The 20475-nt window shown below is 44.4% G+C and overlaps 1 protein-coding gene across 4 annotated transcripts in view; it reads left to right on the top strand.

Annotated features, from left to right (window-relative positions):
- The window catches only part of CC2D2A (coiled-coil and C2 domain containing 2A), a 120707-nt gene that overhangs the window by 55491 nt on the left and 44741 nt on the right, over positions 1-20475 (top strand). For all 4 annotated transcript variants that reach the window (XM_070458101.1, XM_070458100.1, XM_070458099.1 and 1 more), the window contains 6 exons: positions 1301-1441; positions 1563-1719; positions 2883-3124; positions 4974-5151; positions 16623-16779; positions 19300-19447. In XM_070458101.1, coding sequence (XP_070314202.1) covers positions 1301-1441; positions 1563-1719; positions 2883-3124; positions 4974-5151; positions 16623-16779; positions 19300-19447 — 1023 coding nt within the window. The remainder of the gene's footprint in view (positions 1-1300; positions 1442-1562; positions 1720-2882; positions 3125-4973; positions 5152-16622; positions 16780-19299; positions 19448-20475) is intronic.

Raw genomic sequence — 20475 nt, 5'->3', positions numbered from 1 at the left:
CAAACTCCCCTCCCATCCAGGCTGCCACATCACATTGAGCAGAGTTCCCTGTGCAGTAGGATCTTGTTGGTTATCCATTTTAAATACAGCAGTGTGTGCATGTCCATCCCAAACTCCCTAGCTGTCCAAAAGGAGTCTTATTCTAGTTCATGGCCTTCTAGCTTTACTAAGGTCTTCCGAGAGTCCTCAGTCCTGGCTACCCAATAACTAACTGGCTGTTATCTTCCACCATCTTCCTTTTGCGTGATACCGATTGAATGAGCTTCAGTCCTTTATGGGTGTGTCTGTCTCTTGAGCTGAACTATAAACTCCTCGAGGACAGAAAGTAAAAGTGTTAGTTACTTAGTCATGTCCAACTCTTTGCGACCCCATGGACTGTAGCCCTCCACGCTCCTCGGTCCATGGGATTCTCCAGACAAGAATGCTGGAGTGGGTTGCCATTTCCTTCTCCAGGGGATCTTCCTGACCCAGGGGTCAAACCTGGGTCTGCAGCATTGCAGGCAGATTCTTTACTGTCTGAACCACCAGGGAAGCCCCTTGAGAACAGACACCTCCTATCTCCTACGTGCTTCTGAATCCCCTGCAATGACATCGGGTGCTTGCTCAAGAGGAAAAAAAATTGAATTAATTTATCCACTAACTAATTAATAGCATAATGAAGCACATTTGGGTTCTGTATTGGGCTATTATTTATAGAGGGGGCAAAATTAGGCATTAAATAATTCCCAAATATATAAAGTATTATTTTCATTCAATAAGAATGAAAGCATTTTCAAATGATGCCTCTACAAATCAAGCCAAAATGTTGCTAACCTAGTCAGCACCAAAAACTCGCCAAGGCACGTAGTAACATTACTTCATCTCCTAAATGTAGAACTTGTGATTTGTACTAACACAGACAGACTTTAATATACCAGTTCTTAACTGGTTCAGCAACATACTTTCCTATTTACAATAATTTAGTCCTTGAGAACTATATTTACTGGACCCTTTATTTTCACAACTTCAAAGCTGGCTGTTTGTTTAAGACTGCACAGTATGAATGAGAATTTTAAGTGGTAATTTAGTCTAATTGAAGTCAGATTCTCCTAAAGAAAGCAAAATTAAATAGCCTCTCAAAACAGACCAGCATCCTACTGACTTCAAATTTGCAATCATATTTTTGGTTTTCTAGTATGTAAGAAATGTCATAGTTATGAAATTAATTGTACAATCACTGTAGTGTTATTAGTTTCTATTTTTAATTTGCAAACACACCTAAATAACTTTTAAATACATATCCGTGTATTATATCTCCTAGGCAAACAAGAAAACTGCGTGATGCTGAACAAGAAAAAGATCGAATGTTGCTTAAGACCATCATAAAAGTCTGGAAAGAGATGAAGTCCCTCCGAGAGTTCCAGAGGTTTACAAATACTCCCTTGAAACTTGTTTTGAGAAAGTAAGCTTTTTTCAAACATTGTTTTATTAGGTTATAGCATGCACAGAAAATGTATTTGCTGTTATTATTACTCTGTCACTTAATTTCAAGAAACACCTAGGGTGTTGTAAATTATTTTAAGGGAAAAAGTTGACCAGAAAGCCGATGAAGAAGCATATGAAGCAGAAATTCAGGCCGAGATAAGTGAATTGCTGGAGGAGGACATGGAAGAGTATGAACAGAAGATGGAAGCATACAGAGCCGCACGGCAGCAGTGGAGAGCCTGGAAGAAAGCCCAGGTCTGTGAACAGCCTTGAACAGAACTGCCCTGGACGACAGGGGCGTCTGGGAGGAGGCAGCTTGGGGCAGGGGGAGGGAAACTGGGCAGGCAGACTGGGGTCCCCTGCTCGCTCTTCTCTGCCTCCCCCGGCCCTCTCACTAGGGCACGAAAGGATGAGAGGGCCAACTGGTTGATGCAGTTGTTGAAAATGTCACCCAGCCAGCGGATACCAGAGCAAGCTTTTTCCAAAAACAGGTCTCTGTATCAGGCTGTGGCTATCTGAGCGAGCAAATAAAGTAAAACACAGTAATCACTCATGAATGTGTCGAGCGCTGTGCTAAGCCTTGTACACACCTTATACCACTGAATGTAGGGTATTGGTGCTTCTGGGTTTCTGTCAGAAAATTGTGTAGCTTTGTACACATGTCCCTGCAAAACTGAACCCAGGGACAATAAGTAAAAGACCACGGTGTGTAACAGGCATAAGTTCATCCACCCCAGTTCAACTGACTCACATTTCTTCCTTTTCGTGGCTAAGTAATAGTCCTTTGTATACGTGTACCACAGCATCTTTATCTATTCATCTGTCAATGGACATTTAGATTGCTTTCATGTCCTGGCTATTGTAAATAGTGATGCACTGAACATTAGGGTACATGACGGGTGGGAAGGAGGCCCCAGAGGAAGGGGATATATGGAGATATATATATACTTACAGTTGATTTGTATTGTTATGTGGCAGAAACCAAAACCAAATTGTAAAACAATTGTCCTTCAATTAAAAATAAAAATCAACAAAAGATCAGGGGGACCTGCAGGGCCAGTTCTGCTCACAAGCCTTACTTTAATTTCAAGATGCATCCTTGGTCTTTAGAACTGATCACATGAATAACCAACTTTTTTAAGCTCTCTATAGGGACCAGGCACTGTGATAAGTGCTTTCCAGGCGAGATCTCATTTCAACAGCTCTGGAAAAAAAAAAAATCTCCTATGATTGTTCCCATTTTGTGGATGAGAAAACTGAGGTGCAGGGAGGTCAGATGGCTTCGTGAGCTGCCCAAGTGCACACAACTGATTGGGGTAAAGCTGGATTTGCATCCCAGGCCTATCTGATCCTGAAGACTGCTTTTCAAAGAAATTCCAAAATTTCTACTTGAGATAACTTTGCCTCTTACCCAACAGAGGGCCAGAAAGAAGAAAAAGAAACAGGAAATCGAAGAACATCCCGCCGATGAGGAGAGGGAGGAGCCAGGTCCCGGGGAGGAGCCTGAGAAACCCGTCCCTCCAGAGCCCGTGGACAGGGCAGTGATAGAGCAGCAGGTGAGAGAGAGAGCAGCCCAGAGCCGGAGGAGGCCGGGGGAGCCCACGCTGGTCCCAGAGTTGAGCCTGGCAGGGAGCGTGACGCCCAACGACCAGTGTCCCAGGTGAGCAGATGCTCCAACCATGAATGAGGCTGACATGTGACGCACACACACACATGTGCAGCATATGGAGTATGCATCGCCTGGCCAGCATGGAATGGTCAGGAGAATCCTAAACTCTCTGTAGCCATGTAGTAGCTTGTACCATAAGCAACTGCAGGTATTTGTCCAGATTTTGGTGATTCCCTATGATTCACCCACTCAGTGCATCCCCACTGGCCCCACAGGAGCTCCCTACCTGAAGCTGCCTGTAAGGAATGCTCTGCACAGTGCCTGCCTGCATGCCTTCTGCTTTGGAGCCTTTATCTGTCCTTTCTGATCACTGCTAGCACATGCCCTCTCCCTGGCAAAGTGGATTCCTATCCACTGTACCACCAGGGAAGTCCCCATGGTATGTCTTTTAAAGGGAAAATTTAGGTTTGATTTTACAGCCTTTGATGATGCGTCCCATTTTGACCAAAAATGTATATCTCTGTCTGGTTTCTGAGTTTTCACTGGACTATAAACCAGGTTTCCTTGAGTCAGTGATTATAATCCACTCCCTTCATCAGGCCATCAGGTGAGGGGGCCATGCAGAAGAAGGAGGTGTTTCAGGTCTGTTACTGGCATGAGGTTATTGGAAATAAGCTTTTTAAAAAACTCAGAGTGAAGTCTTTGGAGGTCTTGGATACTTCTTGAGATGGTGTCAAATGTTTTTTATAGGAAAAATAATTGAGCAATTTCACACCTGGAATGGGCCTAAATTCAGTTCAGTTCAGTCACTCAGTCATGTCTGACTCTTTTCGACCCCATGGACTGCAGCTCACCGGGGCTTCCTTGTCCATCACCAACTCCCAGAGCTTGCTCAAAACGCATGTCCATCAAGGCCTACATTATAGAGATGTAAAAAGTTAAACCCACTCTCCCAGTTTAATGAGTACAGAATTTCTATTTGGGGTGATGAGAACATTCTAGAGAAAGATAGTGGGGTTGGTCACATCACATTGCAAATGTACTTAAGGCCACCAAATGGTTTGCTTAAATAATGTTAACATGGTAAGTATTATGCTGTGTGTATATATATAACCATAATATTAAAAAAATAACACTCAAAAAACCCTGATTATGTTTTGGATTTTTCTGCTCTCACCTTTTCGAATCCTTAACAGAGTGAGTTACTATTGATTTAAGCAATAAGTGGCATTTGGAGTGGGCATCTCTACAAATAAATAAGTAGACTTAAAGAACGCTCTTGAAGGTGTTGACTTTTTTTTTTTTAACTTCCTGTCTATAAGAATGATATGCTTGCTAGGATACCTCCTGTCTTCTACTGAGATTCAAACAACCTTTAAAAATAAGGAACTTTTCTTAGTTCCCTTCAGCCAAAGAGCAGTGACTCACTGTCAGAAACTGGTAAGAAAAAGTTTGGATTTTGGAAAAGCTGACTTGACCCAACTGCTACAATATGCTATGATATTTTTTTAGGATAAAACATCACATCCAAACATAAACCACTATTAGCTTTTATGGTCTGAATTCACTCCATTTGACAAATAATGTGATTCTTTTTACTTAAACTGCTGGGTGCAAACGTGAGGCTTGCTTGGAAAAAAATTTAAAAGACTGTAGCACAGCGATGCTTGGACCACAGTTCTAAATCACCTGTAGGCTTTCCAGTACCTCTTATTTCACATCACACGTACTATTATATCAAGCCCTGCAAGACCTGTGGCTGCCTTGGTTCCGTGAAGACTGAAGCAACTGGAGCGTCACCTCCAGGGTACCCTACTCTGCTCAGCACCCTTGTGTCAGCCACCCCACTTATACTTAGTACATGAATACTGACCCACCCTTGGATGGTCTCACTCTGCAGGGTGGAGGTCTTGCGAAGGGAAGACGTCAAGAGACGCTCGTTGTTCCTAAAGGTGACCTTCAACAACAAGGAGGTATCCAGGACAGAGAGCCGGCCGCTCGGGGCGGACTTCCGAGTTCACTTTGGACAGATTTTCAATTTGCAAATATTCAACTGGCCAGAGAGTTTAACGTTGCAGGTACCTTTTTAAAATTTTCTCTCCAGTTTTTAAAATTAATTTTTATTGGACTATGGTTGCTTTATAATATTGTGTTAGTTTCTACTGTATAGAAAAGTGAATCAGCTCTACGTATACATGTAGCCCCTTTTTCGGATTTCCTTCCCCTTTAGGTCACCGCAGAACAATGAGCAGAGTTTCCTGTGCTATGCAGTAGGTTCTCATTAGCTGTCTATCTTACACATAGTAGCAATAGTGTATGGGCTTCTAGGTGGCTCAGTGGGTAAAGAGCCCACTTGCCAAAGCAGGATACATAAGAGATGTGGGTTCGATCCCTGGGTCAAGAAGATCTGTTGGAGGAGGGTGTGGCAACCCACGCCAGTATTCCTGCCTGGGAAGTCCCATGGACAGAGGAGCCTGGTGGGCTACAGTCCACGGGGTCGCAAAGAGTCAGACAGCACACACACCTCAAAAGTGTAATATATCAGTCCCAATCTCCCAATTTTTCCCACCCCATATTTTAATTATAGTCGCTGTCCCAAGAACTTCTGCTCATCACAGGTGCAAGATGGTTTTAAATTGTCCATTGGTTACACTAGTGTCCTGATAGATTCTCAAAGGCAATAGAAGGTCAAGGCACGTCTTAAGGTCTTGGCAGAAAAGATCTGTTACCCTGCTTGGCTCCCAAAAATGTGGGCAGAGTAATTGACCACAGTGCTCAAGTGTGTGTCTCAGGACAAGATGGGGGGATAAGGGAGCAGGGAGAGTAGAGAGGTCTCTGGCTCTTTCATTAGAGAACTTCAACCTTATGCCGTACCAAGATTCTGGCATAATATACCAGAGAAATCAATTTCTGTCATCACAGATCATTTTAATAGGGGTGGTGGTACAGATGCTAGGATCCCCCCAAAATAAATCAAACTCCCCACTAGCCTAAAGGCCAGTGTTAGCAAATATTTATTTGCATCTATTATCATTTTCTAAAGCTGCCATAACTAAGCACCACAAATCTGGTGACTTAAGACAACAGACATTTACTCTCTCGCAGTTCTGAAGGCCCTGAAGTCTGAGATCCAGGTGTCCGTGGGGCCATGCTCTCTCCAGAAGCTCTAGAGAAGAAGCTTTCCTGCCTCTGCGGCTCCTGGTGGCCCCAGGTGTTCCTTGGCTTGTGGCAGCATCCCTCCAAACGATGCCTCCATCTCCACGTGGCCTTCTGTCTGTGTGTCCTTTTTTGTCTCTTACGAGGACACTCCTGTTGGATTTAGGACTCACCCTAATCCAGTATGAATTCATCTGGATCTTTAACTAATTATACCTGGAAAGACTATTTTTCCCAACTAAGGTCACATTCTGTGATCCCAGGTAGACATAAATTTTTACAGGACACTATTCAACCCACTGGGCTTCCCTGGTAGTTCAGTGGAATCTACCTGCAGTGCACGAAACGCAGGTTCAATCCCTGGGTCAGGAAGATCCCCTGGAGGAGGAGATGGCAACCCACTCCAGTATTCTTGCCTGGAGAATCCCATGGACAGAGAAGCCTCATTAGCTACAGTCCATGGGGTTGAAAAGAGTGGAACACAATTTAGTGATGAAACAACAGCAATGAAAAACAAGACAAATCCAACCCACTTTAATGTCTGAGGCTTGCTGGTCTTCCGGCAAAGCCTCTCATGTTGCTGACAGATTCTGTTTCTTGATCCTAATAGGCACGTTAATTAGGCTTGCAAATACACGGCACATGTACTGTTGTCTGCCATCTACCACCCATGCAGAAATCACTAATCCTTATCCACCACTTGTTCAGAAATTTCTTTTTTTTTTTCAATTGGAGGGTAATTTACAATGTTATGTTAGTTTCTGCTGTACATCAGTGTGAATCAGCTCTTTGTATACGTGCATCCCCTCTTTCTTGACCTTCCTCCCAGCCCCTCATCCCACCCATCTTCGTTATCACATAGCACTGGGCTGAGCCCCCTGTATTATACAGCGTAGCTATTCCCCCAAGCTATCTTTTTTACCTATGGTAATATGTGTCTGTCGATGCTACTCTCTGAATTTGTCCCTTCGTCCCACCCCCTCCTTCCCCCACTGTGTCCCCAAGTCGGTTGTCTACACCTGTGTCTCTCTTCCTGCCCTGCAAATAGGTTATCAGTACCATTTTTCTAGATTTTATATACAATATTAGTTTTTCTCTTTCTGACTTACTACTCTGTGCAACAGACCTAGGTTCATCCACCTCACTACAACTGACTCAAAAATTTCTCATTCTTGTCCACCACCCTTGCCAGAAATGACAGCTGAACATGCTTATTTTCCCCCACTGAGTCTGGATATAACTTCAGACTCCTCCACAACATGGTATTCCAGGCAGCCAATGTTTATCATTGTAATTGACATTAAGTCCACAAATACAATTACAGCTGTGTAGTTATTAAAATATTTTTGTATTTCTCTACTTAATGATTGAGTACCGGTTACAGATACCGGTTAATTGAGAGAATATTGTATTTGACTGCCTAGAAATAATATTGTATCATTTGGAAATTTTCCATATGATTGCAAGTTTTATATAAGGGAAGGTTCAACAATTGCAGGCAACTTCAGGAGGGTAAAAAAAATCACCTTAAGAGCATCTGTTTATTCCAGTGCTATCAGATGCTTAACTTTAGAGGGTAACGCGCTTCAGAAAATGTTCAGAGACTCTCAGAATGATCACATATCCCTTGATGACTCAACACCAAATTGGTTGATCATGGAGAGCCAGCTGAGGGTCTGATGCTGAGCCAGGAGTTTAGGGGAACGTTGGAAGCCATGTATAAAGAGCGATGTGTATGGCCCTGCCTGCGGGAGCCTTAAATCCAGCTGGGAGATGAGAGAGACAATTATTGGGGTGGCCAAAAAGTTCATGTTCATTCAGGTTTTTCTATACGATGTTACAAAAAACCCAAATGAACCTTTTGATCAACCCAGTTCAAAGAAATACCATTAAGCAGAGTATGGATACACAGGATACGGAAGGGAACAATGTCCACTGTGATGTTTGTTTTTTTTTTTTTGCATGTTTCGAACCAGAGGACTCACTGTTTCCTAGCTAGGCTTGAGATCAGCTGCCAGGGCAACCCTACAAAGCAGAAGATAAGTCCACCCGGAAAGCCCAGGAGGGAGGGGATGAGGCTGGGGACCCACAGAGGAAATGGGAGGAAGGAGTTAATTAAAGCAACACTGCAGCTTGAGGGCTTCCCAGGTGGCGCTAGTGGTAAAGAATACTCCTGACAATGCAGGAGACACAAGAGACTCGGGTTCAATCCCTGGATTGGAACAATCCCCTGGAAGAGGGCGTGGAAACCTATTCCAGTCATTCTTGCCTGGAGAAGCCCATGGACAGAGAAGTCTGGCGGGCTACAGTCCACAGGGTAACAAAGAGTCAGACACGACTGAAGTGACTCAGCACGCACACACGAAGTCTTGAAAGAAGGGATTGGCAGGACTTGATGATGGCTTGATTTGTTGTCATTGTTCATTCATTAAGTTGAGTCTGACTCTTTGCGACCCCATAGACTGTAACCCACCAGGCTCCTTTGTCCATGGGGTTTTTCAGGCAAGAATACTGGAGTGGGTTGCCATTTCCTTCTCCTGGGGATCTTCCTAGACCAGGGATTGAACCCGCCTTTCCTGCACTGACAGGCAGATTCTTTACCACTGAGACACCTAGGAAGCCTGTGATGGTTTGACTAGAGAGAATAAAAAGAAAGAGCATCAGAGTTGGTCCCAAGTGAAGAGTGAGATGGGACCTCACAGGATGGAAGCTGAAGCAGGACCAGAGTCCTTCCAGATAGGTCTCGAAACTTCTGGATTCTAAAGTCTTTCCAAAATAAATGCTTCTTTTTGTTGTTCAGCTGCTCAGTCATATCCCACTCTCCTGGTCTTTCACAAAAATGAAGTTTGACTTAGAAATAGAGAAAGCTTTGTGATAATGACCTTCACTCCTTTATCATGCACACCTGTCATGCCACCCCATACTCATCAACCTGACTCCCCAAAACTAACAACAGTTGTGTAATATTGCTGGGTGACTTTTATGCATCTTAGCGTTATTGTTTTTTCCTTATGAATCAGTCCTGTTGAGCTTTTATATTCCTGGCATGTGGACTGAGATAGGGAACTTTCCTTTTAACTCAGCTGACAGTCACTTGACTCTCCCTTCCAGAGTTTCTCCTGGTTTCTCTGGCTTTTCTGTTAGAACCGCACTCTCGGGGTGGGGACACCAGTCCTGTTTGGAGATGTGTCCTGGATGACCTTCCTTCATCTCCCCAGGACGAGGGGGAGAGAGAGTGAAATACCCAGAGGAGGCTTCCTCCCAGAAGCTCAGCAGGGAAGGGATCGGGGGTGGGCAGGGGACCATGGTTTACTTTAGGGTGTGGTTGATTGGAGCACGTTTGTCAGCTGTGGGAAAAGCGGCCAGCCCAGAAAAGATTGATGACTTGGAAAATAAAAGGGAAAACCGTGGAAGGGGCGGGTGGGAGAGGGGAGGGAAAGAGAGTGGGAGTGTTGAGAGATGATGGGATGGGATACTCCATCCCATCAATCACAAGTGCGCCAATCAACCACACCCTAAAGTAAACCGAGGTCCCCTGTCAACCCCCGATCTGTCCCCCTCCTTCCCTTCCCTGCTGAGCTTCTGGAAGGAAGCCTCCTCTGGGTATCTCCATTCCCTCTCCCCCTCATCCCAGGGAGACAGAGGAGGGTCATCCAGGGCACATCTCCAAATAGAACAGTTGTCCCCACCCCGAGTGCGGTTCTAACAGAAAAGCCAGAGAAACCAGGATACTCGTGAACCTGTAGTATCCCATAGGTTCATGAGAGGTGAATCAAGACAGAATAGTGGGACTTTCCTGGTGGCCCAGTGGTTAAGATTTCACCTTCCAGTGCAGGGGCTGGGGGTTCAAACCCTGGTCGGGGAGCTAAGGTCCCACATGCCTTACATCCAAAAACAAAAAAAAAAAAACAAGAAAACAGAAACAAGATTGTAACAAATTCAAAAATGATCCACTTAAAAAAACTAATACAGAATAGGAAGCTCCTTTGAGTTGGGAGTGATGACAGAGAGGGCAGGCCTCGGTCGCCCAGAATCTTTTCAGGGAAGGAAGGGAGTCTCTGGGCGCAGGAGTAAACAATGCTTGATCCAACACTGAGGGGAAGCGGGGACATCAGCCCAACAGACTGAACCACGGCATCCCCGGGGCTGAGATCTCAGGGCGGCCCCCTGTACCAAATCCACCGCTACCACGTGAAAGCTAAGCCGTGCAATGTTTTGTTTTGCTTTGCTTAGGTTTTAAGACCAGAGGATCACGACTTAAGACCGTGCAATATAAACTACTTCACGATGGACTTTTTTCATCTGTCTTAATGCCCCTACATTTTTCTAAGATTTGGCTTGTCAACACTATCCTAAGCACTGTTGTTAGCAGGTAAATTTGCACCAGAATGTTGACTTAAAGCCAACCTCATTGCAAATGCAGCAGAACTTAATAATAATCTCACAGAGTCCCAATTTGGTAGCAGTTGATCTAATTGCTATTCTGAATTCACTGCTGCCTTTTTTTTTAATACAACAGGAATTTTTGAATCATTGAACGTAAATCAGATTATATTTCCTGTCTTGTTTCTTCATTAACATTTCACCTTCAAGCAGACACACACAAACACTCATTTTGCTTAGAGCAGTGCTTCTCAGTGAAGATAACATTGCGCCCCCGGGGGACATCTGGCAAAGCCTGGTGACATTTTCATTATTACAGGTGGTGAGGAGCTGCTGGCACCTCAGTGAGCAGAAGCCAGCGATGCTGGTGAACACCATACAATGCACACACACCACAGCAAAGAGCTGTCCAGCCGCCGTCAGTCATGCTGAAGCTGAGAACCCCTGACTTAGAAAGAAAACAAAATTTCAACTTAATTATACAGAAAGCAACTTACAAATATTTACAAAGCCCAATGACTCAATGGACATGAATTTAAACAAGCTCTGGGAGCTGATGATGGACAGGGAAGCCAGGCATGCTGGCGTCCATGGGGTCGCAAAGAATCAGACACAACTGAACGACTGAACTGCACTGATGAAGCCCAAAGGGTCCACTTTCTGATTTTTAAAAGTAGCATTCTATTCTAGCATTAAATAGAAAATAGACTGTGCAGAAAAAGGCTGCGATTTTAAAAATAGGGTGTCTTGAAAAGACAGATCTTACATATTAAAGTTTAATGTAAATAAAAGAAATTCTTATTTTACAAAGCTTTTGTTGTTGTTGTTTAGTCATAAGTTGTGTCTGACTCTTTTGAGACCCCATGGACTGTAGCCTCCCTAGATCCTCTGTCCATGGAATTCTCCAGGCAAGAATACTGGCATGAGAAGCCATTCCATTTTCTAGCAGATCTTCCTGACCCAGGGATCTAACCTGGATCTCCTGCATTGCAGGTAGATTCGTTACTGTCAGAGCAAGCAGGGAAGCCCAAGAGTAGTTAGAGATAGAAAGTCAGGAAAGGTTTAACTAAATGCTTAATACTGCATTTGTGTCACCTTCTGAAGCATTTTACCAGCATAAATGGTATTTTCTGACTGTTGGTATGGTTTCTATTCCCTTAACTTGAAATAATAGCAAACTTTTATTAGTCCCTCATGTTTTTAAGCATTTGAGACAATGTAGTTTGTTTTTTACCTCCTTATTTTTGGGTACCCGGACATATAGATGATTTAACTCTAAATATGGACTATGCCATAACATTCCTATAGATTCTCAGAAGCTTAATGTCTTCCTTGATAAAAAACTAGGGTGTCTCAAAAAGACATTCTTACAAGTTAAAATTTAATTTAAATAAAAGAAATGCCTATTTCATAAAACTGAATAAAATCAATTGGCCAACAGGATTTAATGAGATATTTGGGAAATGTAATCATGTTTATGAGAAACCTCTGTGAACTGCAAGGTATTAGAAAAATGCACATACTTGTTGCCAACTGTATGCCCAGATGAAGAAGAAATAGCATTTATACAGAAGGAAAGAGGTTTTTCATCCATCTCAGCTAAGCTGCACCACTGCCTTCCTGCTGAACTTTGGGTAACATCCTCATTTTACAATGAGAGCAAAAGTGGGGGGATGTCATGCCCAAGGTCAAGTTGCAGTGTCAGGGCTCAGATCCAGACCAATCCAACCACAAGAGGCCACATCCTGTCCACCACGTCCTGTCCACCCCGTCCCGTCCACCGTGCCCTGTCCACCACGCCCCGTCCACCGCGCCCAGTCCACCGCGCCCCGTCCACCGCGCCCCGTCCACCGCGTCCCGTCCACCGCGCCCAGTCCACCGCGCCCTGTCCACCGCGCCCCGTCCACCGCGTCCTTCACCGCGCCCAGTCCACCGCGCCCTGTCCACCGCGCCCTGTCCACCGCGCCCGGTCCACCGCGCCCTGTCCACCGCGCCCTGTCCACCGCGCCCGGTCCACCGCGCCCTGTCCACCGCGTCCTGTCCACCACGCCTTGTCCACCACACCGTCCTCTGCAGGCAGTGGAGGGAGCTGACAGTCCAGTGGGGAGTGAAACGAATCAGGTGAACACATCTGAGAGCCAGGCAACTCCCAGGTCTACCAGCGGTTCAGAGAAGAGAACAACTCCATCCCATGGATTTATCATCTAACGCCTCGCTTCCAGTGAGAATTAACGTGCTCCTTTCTAAATATATCAGTTCACAGAGGAGAGGTGCTGAGCGATCAAAGGGAAATCAAACAAGGCCCCTACCCTCAGGAAGCTCAGCCTTCAGTGAGACAGATGATAAACAAGTAATTTCAATAGAGGGGATAAGCATCCCTGCAGGGAACGCCCAGGGACTGGTGGGGGCATAGAAGTAAGTGTGAGTGGGCACGTGACAACTTCGTGCAGTCCTCACGCAGGGTCCGAGAGAGCGGAGCACCTTCCAGCGAGTTCAAACGCCCTCTCAAAGTGGGCGGTGCACCCTCCCCTGGCCAGGAGAGCCAGTCCCTTGAGAATCTGAGCAACCAGAGACGCAGAGACAGGAGGAGCTCGGAGGCTTTTCGTTACAACTGCCCATGCTGAAGGCTGTGCTTTAACCTTTTGCTCCTGTCGTTCTTGTCTAGCCACTAAGTCGTGTCCGACTGTTTTGCAACACCATGGACCATGTCCCACCAGGCTCCTCTGTCCATGGGATTTCCCAGGCAGGAACACTGGCGTGGGTTGCCATTTCCTTCTCCAGGGCATCTTTCCAACCCTGGAACTGAACCCATGTCTCCTGCATTAGCAGGTCGTTTCTTTAACACTGAGACACCCGGGAAGCCCAACCTTTGGTTTTAGCCATTGTTTATACAGCATTTCCATGTTTTGTGGTTCTTACATTTAGATTTTAAATTCTCTTTCAATCATTATTTCTCACCAGTCTGTCTAAAGTAATTATATTTACTTTATAAGTCATGGATTATGGTTATGGCTTTAGAAGATTTCTTAACTTTCATTCACCTTTCTGATTTTCCTTGACCCGAGAGGAAAACATAACAAAAAGTGAATGCATCCTGAAGTGAGACAGTGGTAGATTCACATCCCAGCTTTGTGACTCATGGAATGAGGGACCAGGAGAAATTTCTCCTCTTCGCTGAGCCCCACATCCATCATCTAGGATTGTGGGCTCTGATATCTTGCTTAATCTTTACCAGAAACCATCCTTTATAGGACTGTGGTTAAGATTAAGCACGGTATCAGACCTAAAGCTCTTAATGGCTTCACAGAAAGGCCTGTCTGGATGAATAAAAATTCAAGGAGAAGTACAAAAAGAATTTTAAAGAAAGAAAAATGAGCCATTCTCTCAGGATGAAACTTTATGCCAGAGAGTCCATAACTTAATGGGTCAAACCAAGGTCTCTTGTGCAGTAAGCAACAACTTGCTCCATGTTCTTTATAGGCTATGATATTATAAAACTGCAGGCTCTTATGAGAAGTTGGGATAAGCCCAAAAAATTGACCTTTCTTTTTCCATTAGAGTTCTAAACCAATAAAAGTATAGAGAAAATGTGTAAAAAAGATACAGAGAGAGAGGGGTCATTTATAAATAATAGAGGCTTGAGGGACATACCAATCAATTGCAATGTATGAAATAACTGTCATCTAATTCAAAATATTATACTAATTTTTTGAGATTCTGAAGGACATTTGAAACTTACTGATATTTGACATTATTCAGGAATTGCTGTGATAATTGTATGGTAATTGTGCCTTTTTATATCCTCTTTTCGAAATACATATTGAAATATTTACAGATGAAATGATGTCTAAGCTCAGAATACTAATGAAGAGGCAAATAGTTGAGAACATAGACAAAACCAGATTGACAATAACTTAATGGTAATTGAAGCTAGGTAGGTGATGGGTTCATGGTATATTATTCTTCTAATATTACTTATATTTGAAACTTTTCTTGAAAGATCTTTTTAATATAGATAAAAATATCACCTATCTCCTGATAAAGATGAAGTTGGAGAGTGTGGCTTAAATGTGCAACTCATGGGCTGCCCCCTGAGCCCTTGAATCAAGCAGGGGTGAGCCTGAGCAGTCACAGGCCTCTTGGTGCGCCAGCCCGTTAGAGTAGCTCACGGTGCTCCTCAGTCTGGGGTCTTGAGTTCCGTTCCTATGGAGCCTCCGCCTTTGTCTCTGTCCCAGTGGCCCTTCCAAACTCAATCGGCCATTTTGCAAATGTGAGCTGGTGAGTACCAGGTAGATGAGGCCAGGATAGCAGGCCACACGAATCTATCCTTCTCATCCTTGGAAAAGAATCCATAGCACAGCACATGCTGTGTTAGGGAGGGCAGGGCAGAGAGACTCCACAGGGTCATCTTTGCACATCCAGGGGGTGAGTAGAAAGATAATCAGAGGGGGATCGATTACATCAGAAGAAAAACAGGAACATTTTATTGAGAGATGAATGGATAAAGAAGTTGTGGTACATACATACAGTGGAATAGTACTCAGCCATAAAAAGGAACAAAATTGAGCCAACTCCAGTGAGGCGGATGAACCTAGAGCCCGTTATACAGAGTGCAGTAAGTCAGAAAGAGAAAAACAAATGCCCTATATTAGAATACACATATGGAATCTAGAAAAATGGTACTGGTGAACCTATTTGCGTGGCAGGGATAGAGGTGAGATGCAGAGAATGGCCTTGTGGACACAGTGCAGGGGAGGGGAGAGTGGGATGAACGAGAGAGCATGATACATACGCCATCATGCATAAAACAGCTAGTGGGAAGCTGCTCTACAACACGGGGGACTCAGCTCAGTGCTGTGATGACTTGGGGGTAGGCAGGGGGTAGGGGTAAGGGAGGGTCAAGAGGACGTGGACTTACGTATACCTGTGGCTGATTCATATGGATATATGGCAGAAACCAACACAACACTAAACCAGTCATCCTCCAATTAAAAATAAATTTAAAAACATAAAAGAGGGAAGAGATATATGTATACTTAGAGCTGATTCACATTGTTCTTCAGCAGAAACTAACACAGCATTATAAAGCAGTTATCCTCCAATTAAAAATAAAAAAATAGAAATGTTTAATTAGTAGAAATAAAAGAGTGAGATCTGCATTTTAGAAAAATGTGTACCAGCCGGAGAGGTTTCATGGAGAGAGACAATGAACCTGGAAGGAAGGCAGCAGAGCTGCGAAATATTTTATCTTCTTACCACAAAAGTGAAGTGACCGAGGAATACAGGGGAAGCTCGATCACATGGAGCAGAGGGTCCGACTGAGACCATATTGTATATTTGTAATCTGTGGATGCCCTGGCAATGGGGCCTTCATCTCACAGTGATGGCATGATAATGAGACACACACAGAACTATAGGTGGTCCTGTTGACCCCATTTTGGGAGAAGGTCTGTGAAGGAGATAGATAGGGCTCAGCAACTAACCAAAAAAAAAAAAAAAAAAAGGAAGGTCCTAAAGGAAAGCCTTTGAGCGATTCACCAAGTAATAGATTGACCCGATACCCTAGAGTACTTTGGGGTATAATGCTTTTCCTACTGACTTTGAAGTTGATGCAGATAATAAGCCATCTGGTGGTTTGTCCGAATTATCTCACCTTTCTACCTAATGCTGTTGCTCTCTGAAATAACTTGAACCAGGAAGAAGAGGAAGCCTATTCTCCAAAACTAACCTGTATTAGTTTGAAATAGAAGCATTTGCAGTACCCTGATGCTTTGTAATCAACCTCTCTCCCATAGACGATTAGGTCGGGCAAGAAGACAGGATGCAGATAACTTGCCAAATAGGGTATGATCTGGTCTCCATGGGGACCGGAGCAGCACGACTCGACCCTCCACTCTGACGTGGATGCTCTGGACTAGAGCAGTGGCCAGCAGAGACAAAGGGGCCGATTATCTGGGAGTGAGCACCCTCTGTTGCTGTTTTCACTTGGCTTTCTCTTCCCTGACTCCAGGTCTATGAGACAGCTGGACACAGTGGTACCACCTTGCTGGCGGAAGTGTTTCTGCCCATCCCCGAAACCACCGTTGTCAGCGGAAGGGCTCCCATTGAGGAAGTGGAGTTTAGCAGTAACCAGCATGTGACTCTGGACCACGAAGGAGTCGGAAGTGGTATGGAAGGCCTCAGCGGCTCACGGAATCACTGTCAGACTTGAACATCTTTTTTTTTCTTCCCTTATCAGACAACCAGACAATTCCAACATTGCTATCAGAAATTCAAATGAAAGCAATAATCACATATGATTTTTTGCAAAGTAATTTTTACACACCATGGGGGGCCAGTAAATTCATGAAACTGTCCCAGTGTAAAGTAGTTTGGCCTCGTGAATTAAGAGCCTTTAGATTGCCTTTGTGGAGAAGGAAATGGCAACCCACTCCAGTACGCTTGCCTGGAAAATCCCAGGGACAGCCTGGTGGGCTGCCGTCTATCGGGTCACACAGTCAGACACAACTGAAGCAACTTAGCAGCAGCAGGAGCAGCAGATTGCCTTTGACACCTTAAATTCAACTTCTAGGAATCTTTCCTGAAAAAATAATTTAAAATGAAGATAAAACTTTGTGCATTAAAAAAAAAAAAGTACATCATAATGTAAGGTGGAAAAGTTTGAAATAAAATAATGGTAATGGGGATATTATTAAATAATATTCTCTCATCTCTCATTCTCTCATGGACTTTTTCACTCTATTAACCATGTTTTTTTTAACCTCTCTTTAATATACTTGACACCTCTTTCTTCCACTTCTATCTATATTCTGTGTAATTTCTTTAAATCAGTCTTCCAAATCATGAATTCACTTTCTGGCTAAGTCCAGTCATTGAAACTCATCACCGAGTTCCTCATTTCAATGACTGTATTTTTCACCTCTGGAAATACTATTTAGTTTTTTTTACAATCAGTTCTGACAACCTTGGGTCATTTTCTGGTACTCTCAATGACTTATTTCACTCATTCATTCATTTCTTCATTCTCTGTGTGTGTGAGTCGCTCAGTCGTGTCCAACTCTTTGCAACCCCATGAACCACAGCACGCCAGGCCTCCCTGTCCATCACCAACTCCCGGAGTCCACCCAAACCCATGTCCATCAAGTCGGTGATGCCATCCAACCATCTCATTCTCTGTCGTCCCCTTCTCCTCCTGCCCTCAATCTTTCCCAGCATCAGGGTCTTTTCAAATGAGTCAGCTCTTCACATCAGGTGGCCAAAGTATTGGAGTTTCAGCTTCAACATCATTCCTTCCAATGGACACCCAGGACTGATCTCCTTTAGGATGGACTGGTTGGATCTCCTTGCAGTCCAGGGGACTCTCAAGAGTCTTCTCCAACTCCACAGTTCAGAAGCATCAATTCTTCGGTGCTCAGCTTTCTTTATAGTCCAGCTCTCACATCCATACATGACGCTTGACTAGACGGACCTTTGTTGGCAAAGTAATGTCTCTGCTTTTTAATGTGCTGTCTAGGTTGGTCATAACTTGTCTTCCAAGGAGTAAGCGTCTTTTAATTTCATGACTGCAATCACCATCTGCAGTGATTTTGGAGCCCAGAAAAATAAAGTCAGCCACTGTTTCCACTGTCTCCCCATCTATTTGCCATGAAGTGATGGGACCGGATGCCATGCTCTTAGTTTTCTGAATGTTGAGCTTTAAGCCAACTTTTTCACTCTCCTCTTTCACTTTCATCAAGAGGCTCTTTAGTTCTTCTTCACTTTCTGCCATAAGGGTGGTGTCATCTGCATATCTGAGGTTGTTGATATTTCTCCTGGCAATCTTGATTCCAGCTTGTGCTTCCTCCAGCCCAGCGTTTCTCATGATGTACTCTGCATATAAGTTAAATAAGCAGGGTGACAGTATACAGCCTTGACGCACTCCTTTTCCTATTTGGAACCAGTCTGTTGTTCCATGTCCAGTTCTAACTGTTGCTTCCTGACCTGTGTTTCCTACTTGAATGTAAATTCCGGGAGGTAAGGGATTCCTATCAGTTTTCTTTGCTGCTGTCTTGGTGACTAGAATAGTGCCTGGTATGAAGTATGGGCTCAAATGGATATCTACTGAACTAATGAAGGAGTGTCTTCACAGTAATCCTTAAAAGGGGGTACTATCATTATTATTATAGTATGGGCTTCCCTGATAGCTCAGGAAAGAATCCGCCTGCAATGCAGGAGACCCCATTTCGATTCCTGGGTCAGAAAGATACATTGGAAAAAGGAAAGGCTACCCACTCCAGTATGCTGGCCTGGAGGATTCCATGGACTGCATACTCCATGGGGGGTCACGAAGAGTAGGACACAACTGAGCAACTTTCACTTTCATTATTATTATCTCCATTTTATACACAGTGAAACTAAGGTTCAGAGAAGTTAAGCAATTTGTCCATGGTCACACAGCTGTTAAGTGGCAGAATACATATGCAGTTGGTCCCAGTGCGGAGTGCATCACTCATCTTAATGCTACACTCTGCTATCAGAGATACAGCCGAGGGGCCTACTGTGTCATCACCAGAAGTTCAAGGTTGTTGATTTGAATGATGTATTCCTTCCCCCCATCCCCATTTGTCTGCTCTCTGCTTTGCCTTCTCACTAACACAGGGCTCACTCCCTTTCTAAACAGCATCCTTTTTCATCTGCTGCTTCCTCAGGAGTGCCCTTCTCATTTGAAGCTGACGGTAGTAATCAACTGATTCTAATGACCTCGGGGAAAGTGTCCAACAGCGTGGCGTGGGCCATTGGAGAAAATGGGATTCCTTTAATTCCTCCATTGTCACAGCAGAATATTGGATTCAGAAGGTAATGTGCGGCTAGAACAGCTGGTGAACAAGGACAGCATTGGCGTTAGCACGATTCAGTGGGGGAAAAGGCTTTGCAGTCTCACAGTCTTTCCTTTTATTTTCATGTGCCAGTATTTTCAGGGTTTTTTGTGTGTGTGTTCTTATGATAAAAACTAAAATGCTAACACCCGAACAAATACCGGATGTTTGCCAGCATCAGATACACTGAAAAGCACTTTCCCCTATCCAGTCTTCCCCAGTAAGTCTGTGAAGTATTTTTGCAGTTTTACAGACGGGCAGAGCACATGGAGTGTGTTGTTGCTGCTGTCCAGTTGCTAAGTCGTGTCCCACTCTGTGTGACCCCATGGACTGCAGCTCACCAGGCTTCCCTGTCCTCCACTCTCGCCAGGAGTCTGCTCACGTTCATGTCCATTGGGTCGGTGATGCCATCCAACCATCTCATCCTCTGCTTCCCTCCTGCCTTCAATCTTTCCCAGCATCAGGGTCTTTTCCAATGAGCCGGCTCTTCGTATCAGGTGACCCAGGTATTGGAGCTTCAGCATCAGTCCTTCCAGTGAATGCTGGCATGGCATATAGTTGTATATATTTGGCCCTCAGTCAGAGATCACTGTAAAATATGACTGATGTTGAAACTTCTGGGTGTATGAAAGGCCCTATTCTCAGTCCCCTTCCTTGATTGCTAGCTGTCGGTTTCCCTTAGAACAGCAGGAAGGGACTCACTCCAGACGGACGGGCCACCCCTTACTGGTTGATGTCCATCCAGGCAGCCTGGACTCTGGAGCCAGGTGCCGGGGTTCCAGGCTTGCTTCTGTCATCCCCAATGGATGTGTCTTGAGTGGGTCATCTTACTGTCGTGGCCTCAGTAGCCTCCATAAAATGAAAAGACTTTTCTTTTTTTTTTTTTTAATTTATTTATTTGGCTGCACCAAGTCCTCGTTACAGTGTGCAAGATCTCAGTTGTGATGGGATCTAATTCCCTCACCAGGGATCAAACCCAGGCCTCTTGCCTTGGGAGCAGGGAGTCTT

This window comes from Odocoileus virginianus, chromosome 29 (assembly GCF_023699985.2).
Source record: "Odocoileus virginianus isolate 20LAN1187 ecotype Illinois chromosome 29, Ovbor_1.2, whole genome shotgun sequence".
NCBI classification, from domain to species: Eukaryota; Metazoa; Chordata; class Mammalia; order Artiodactyla; family Cervidae; genus Odocoileus; species Odocoileus virginianus.
The sequence above is the reverse complement of the archived record's forward strand: the minus strand, read 5'-3'. Positions and strand labels throughout refer to the sequence as shown.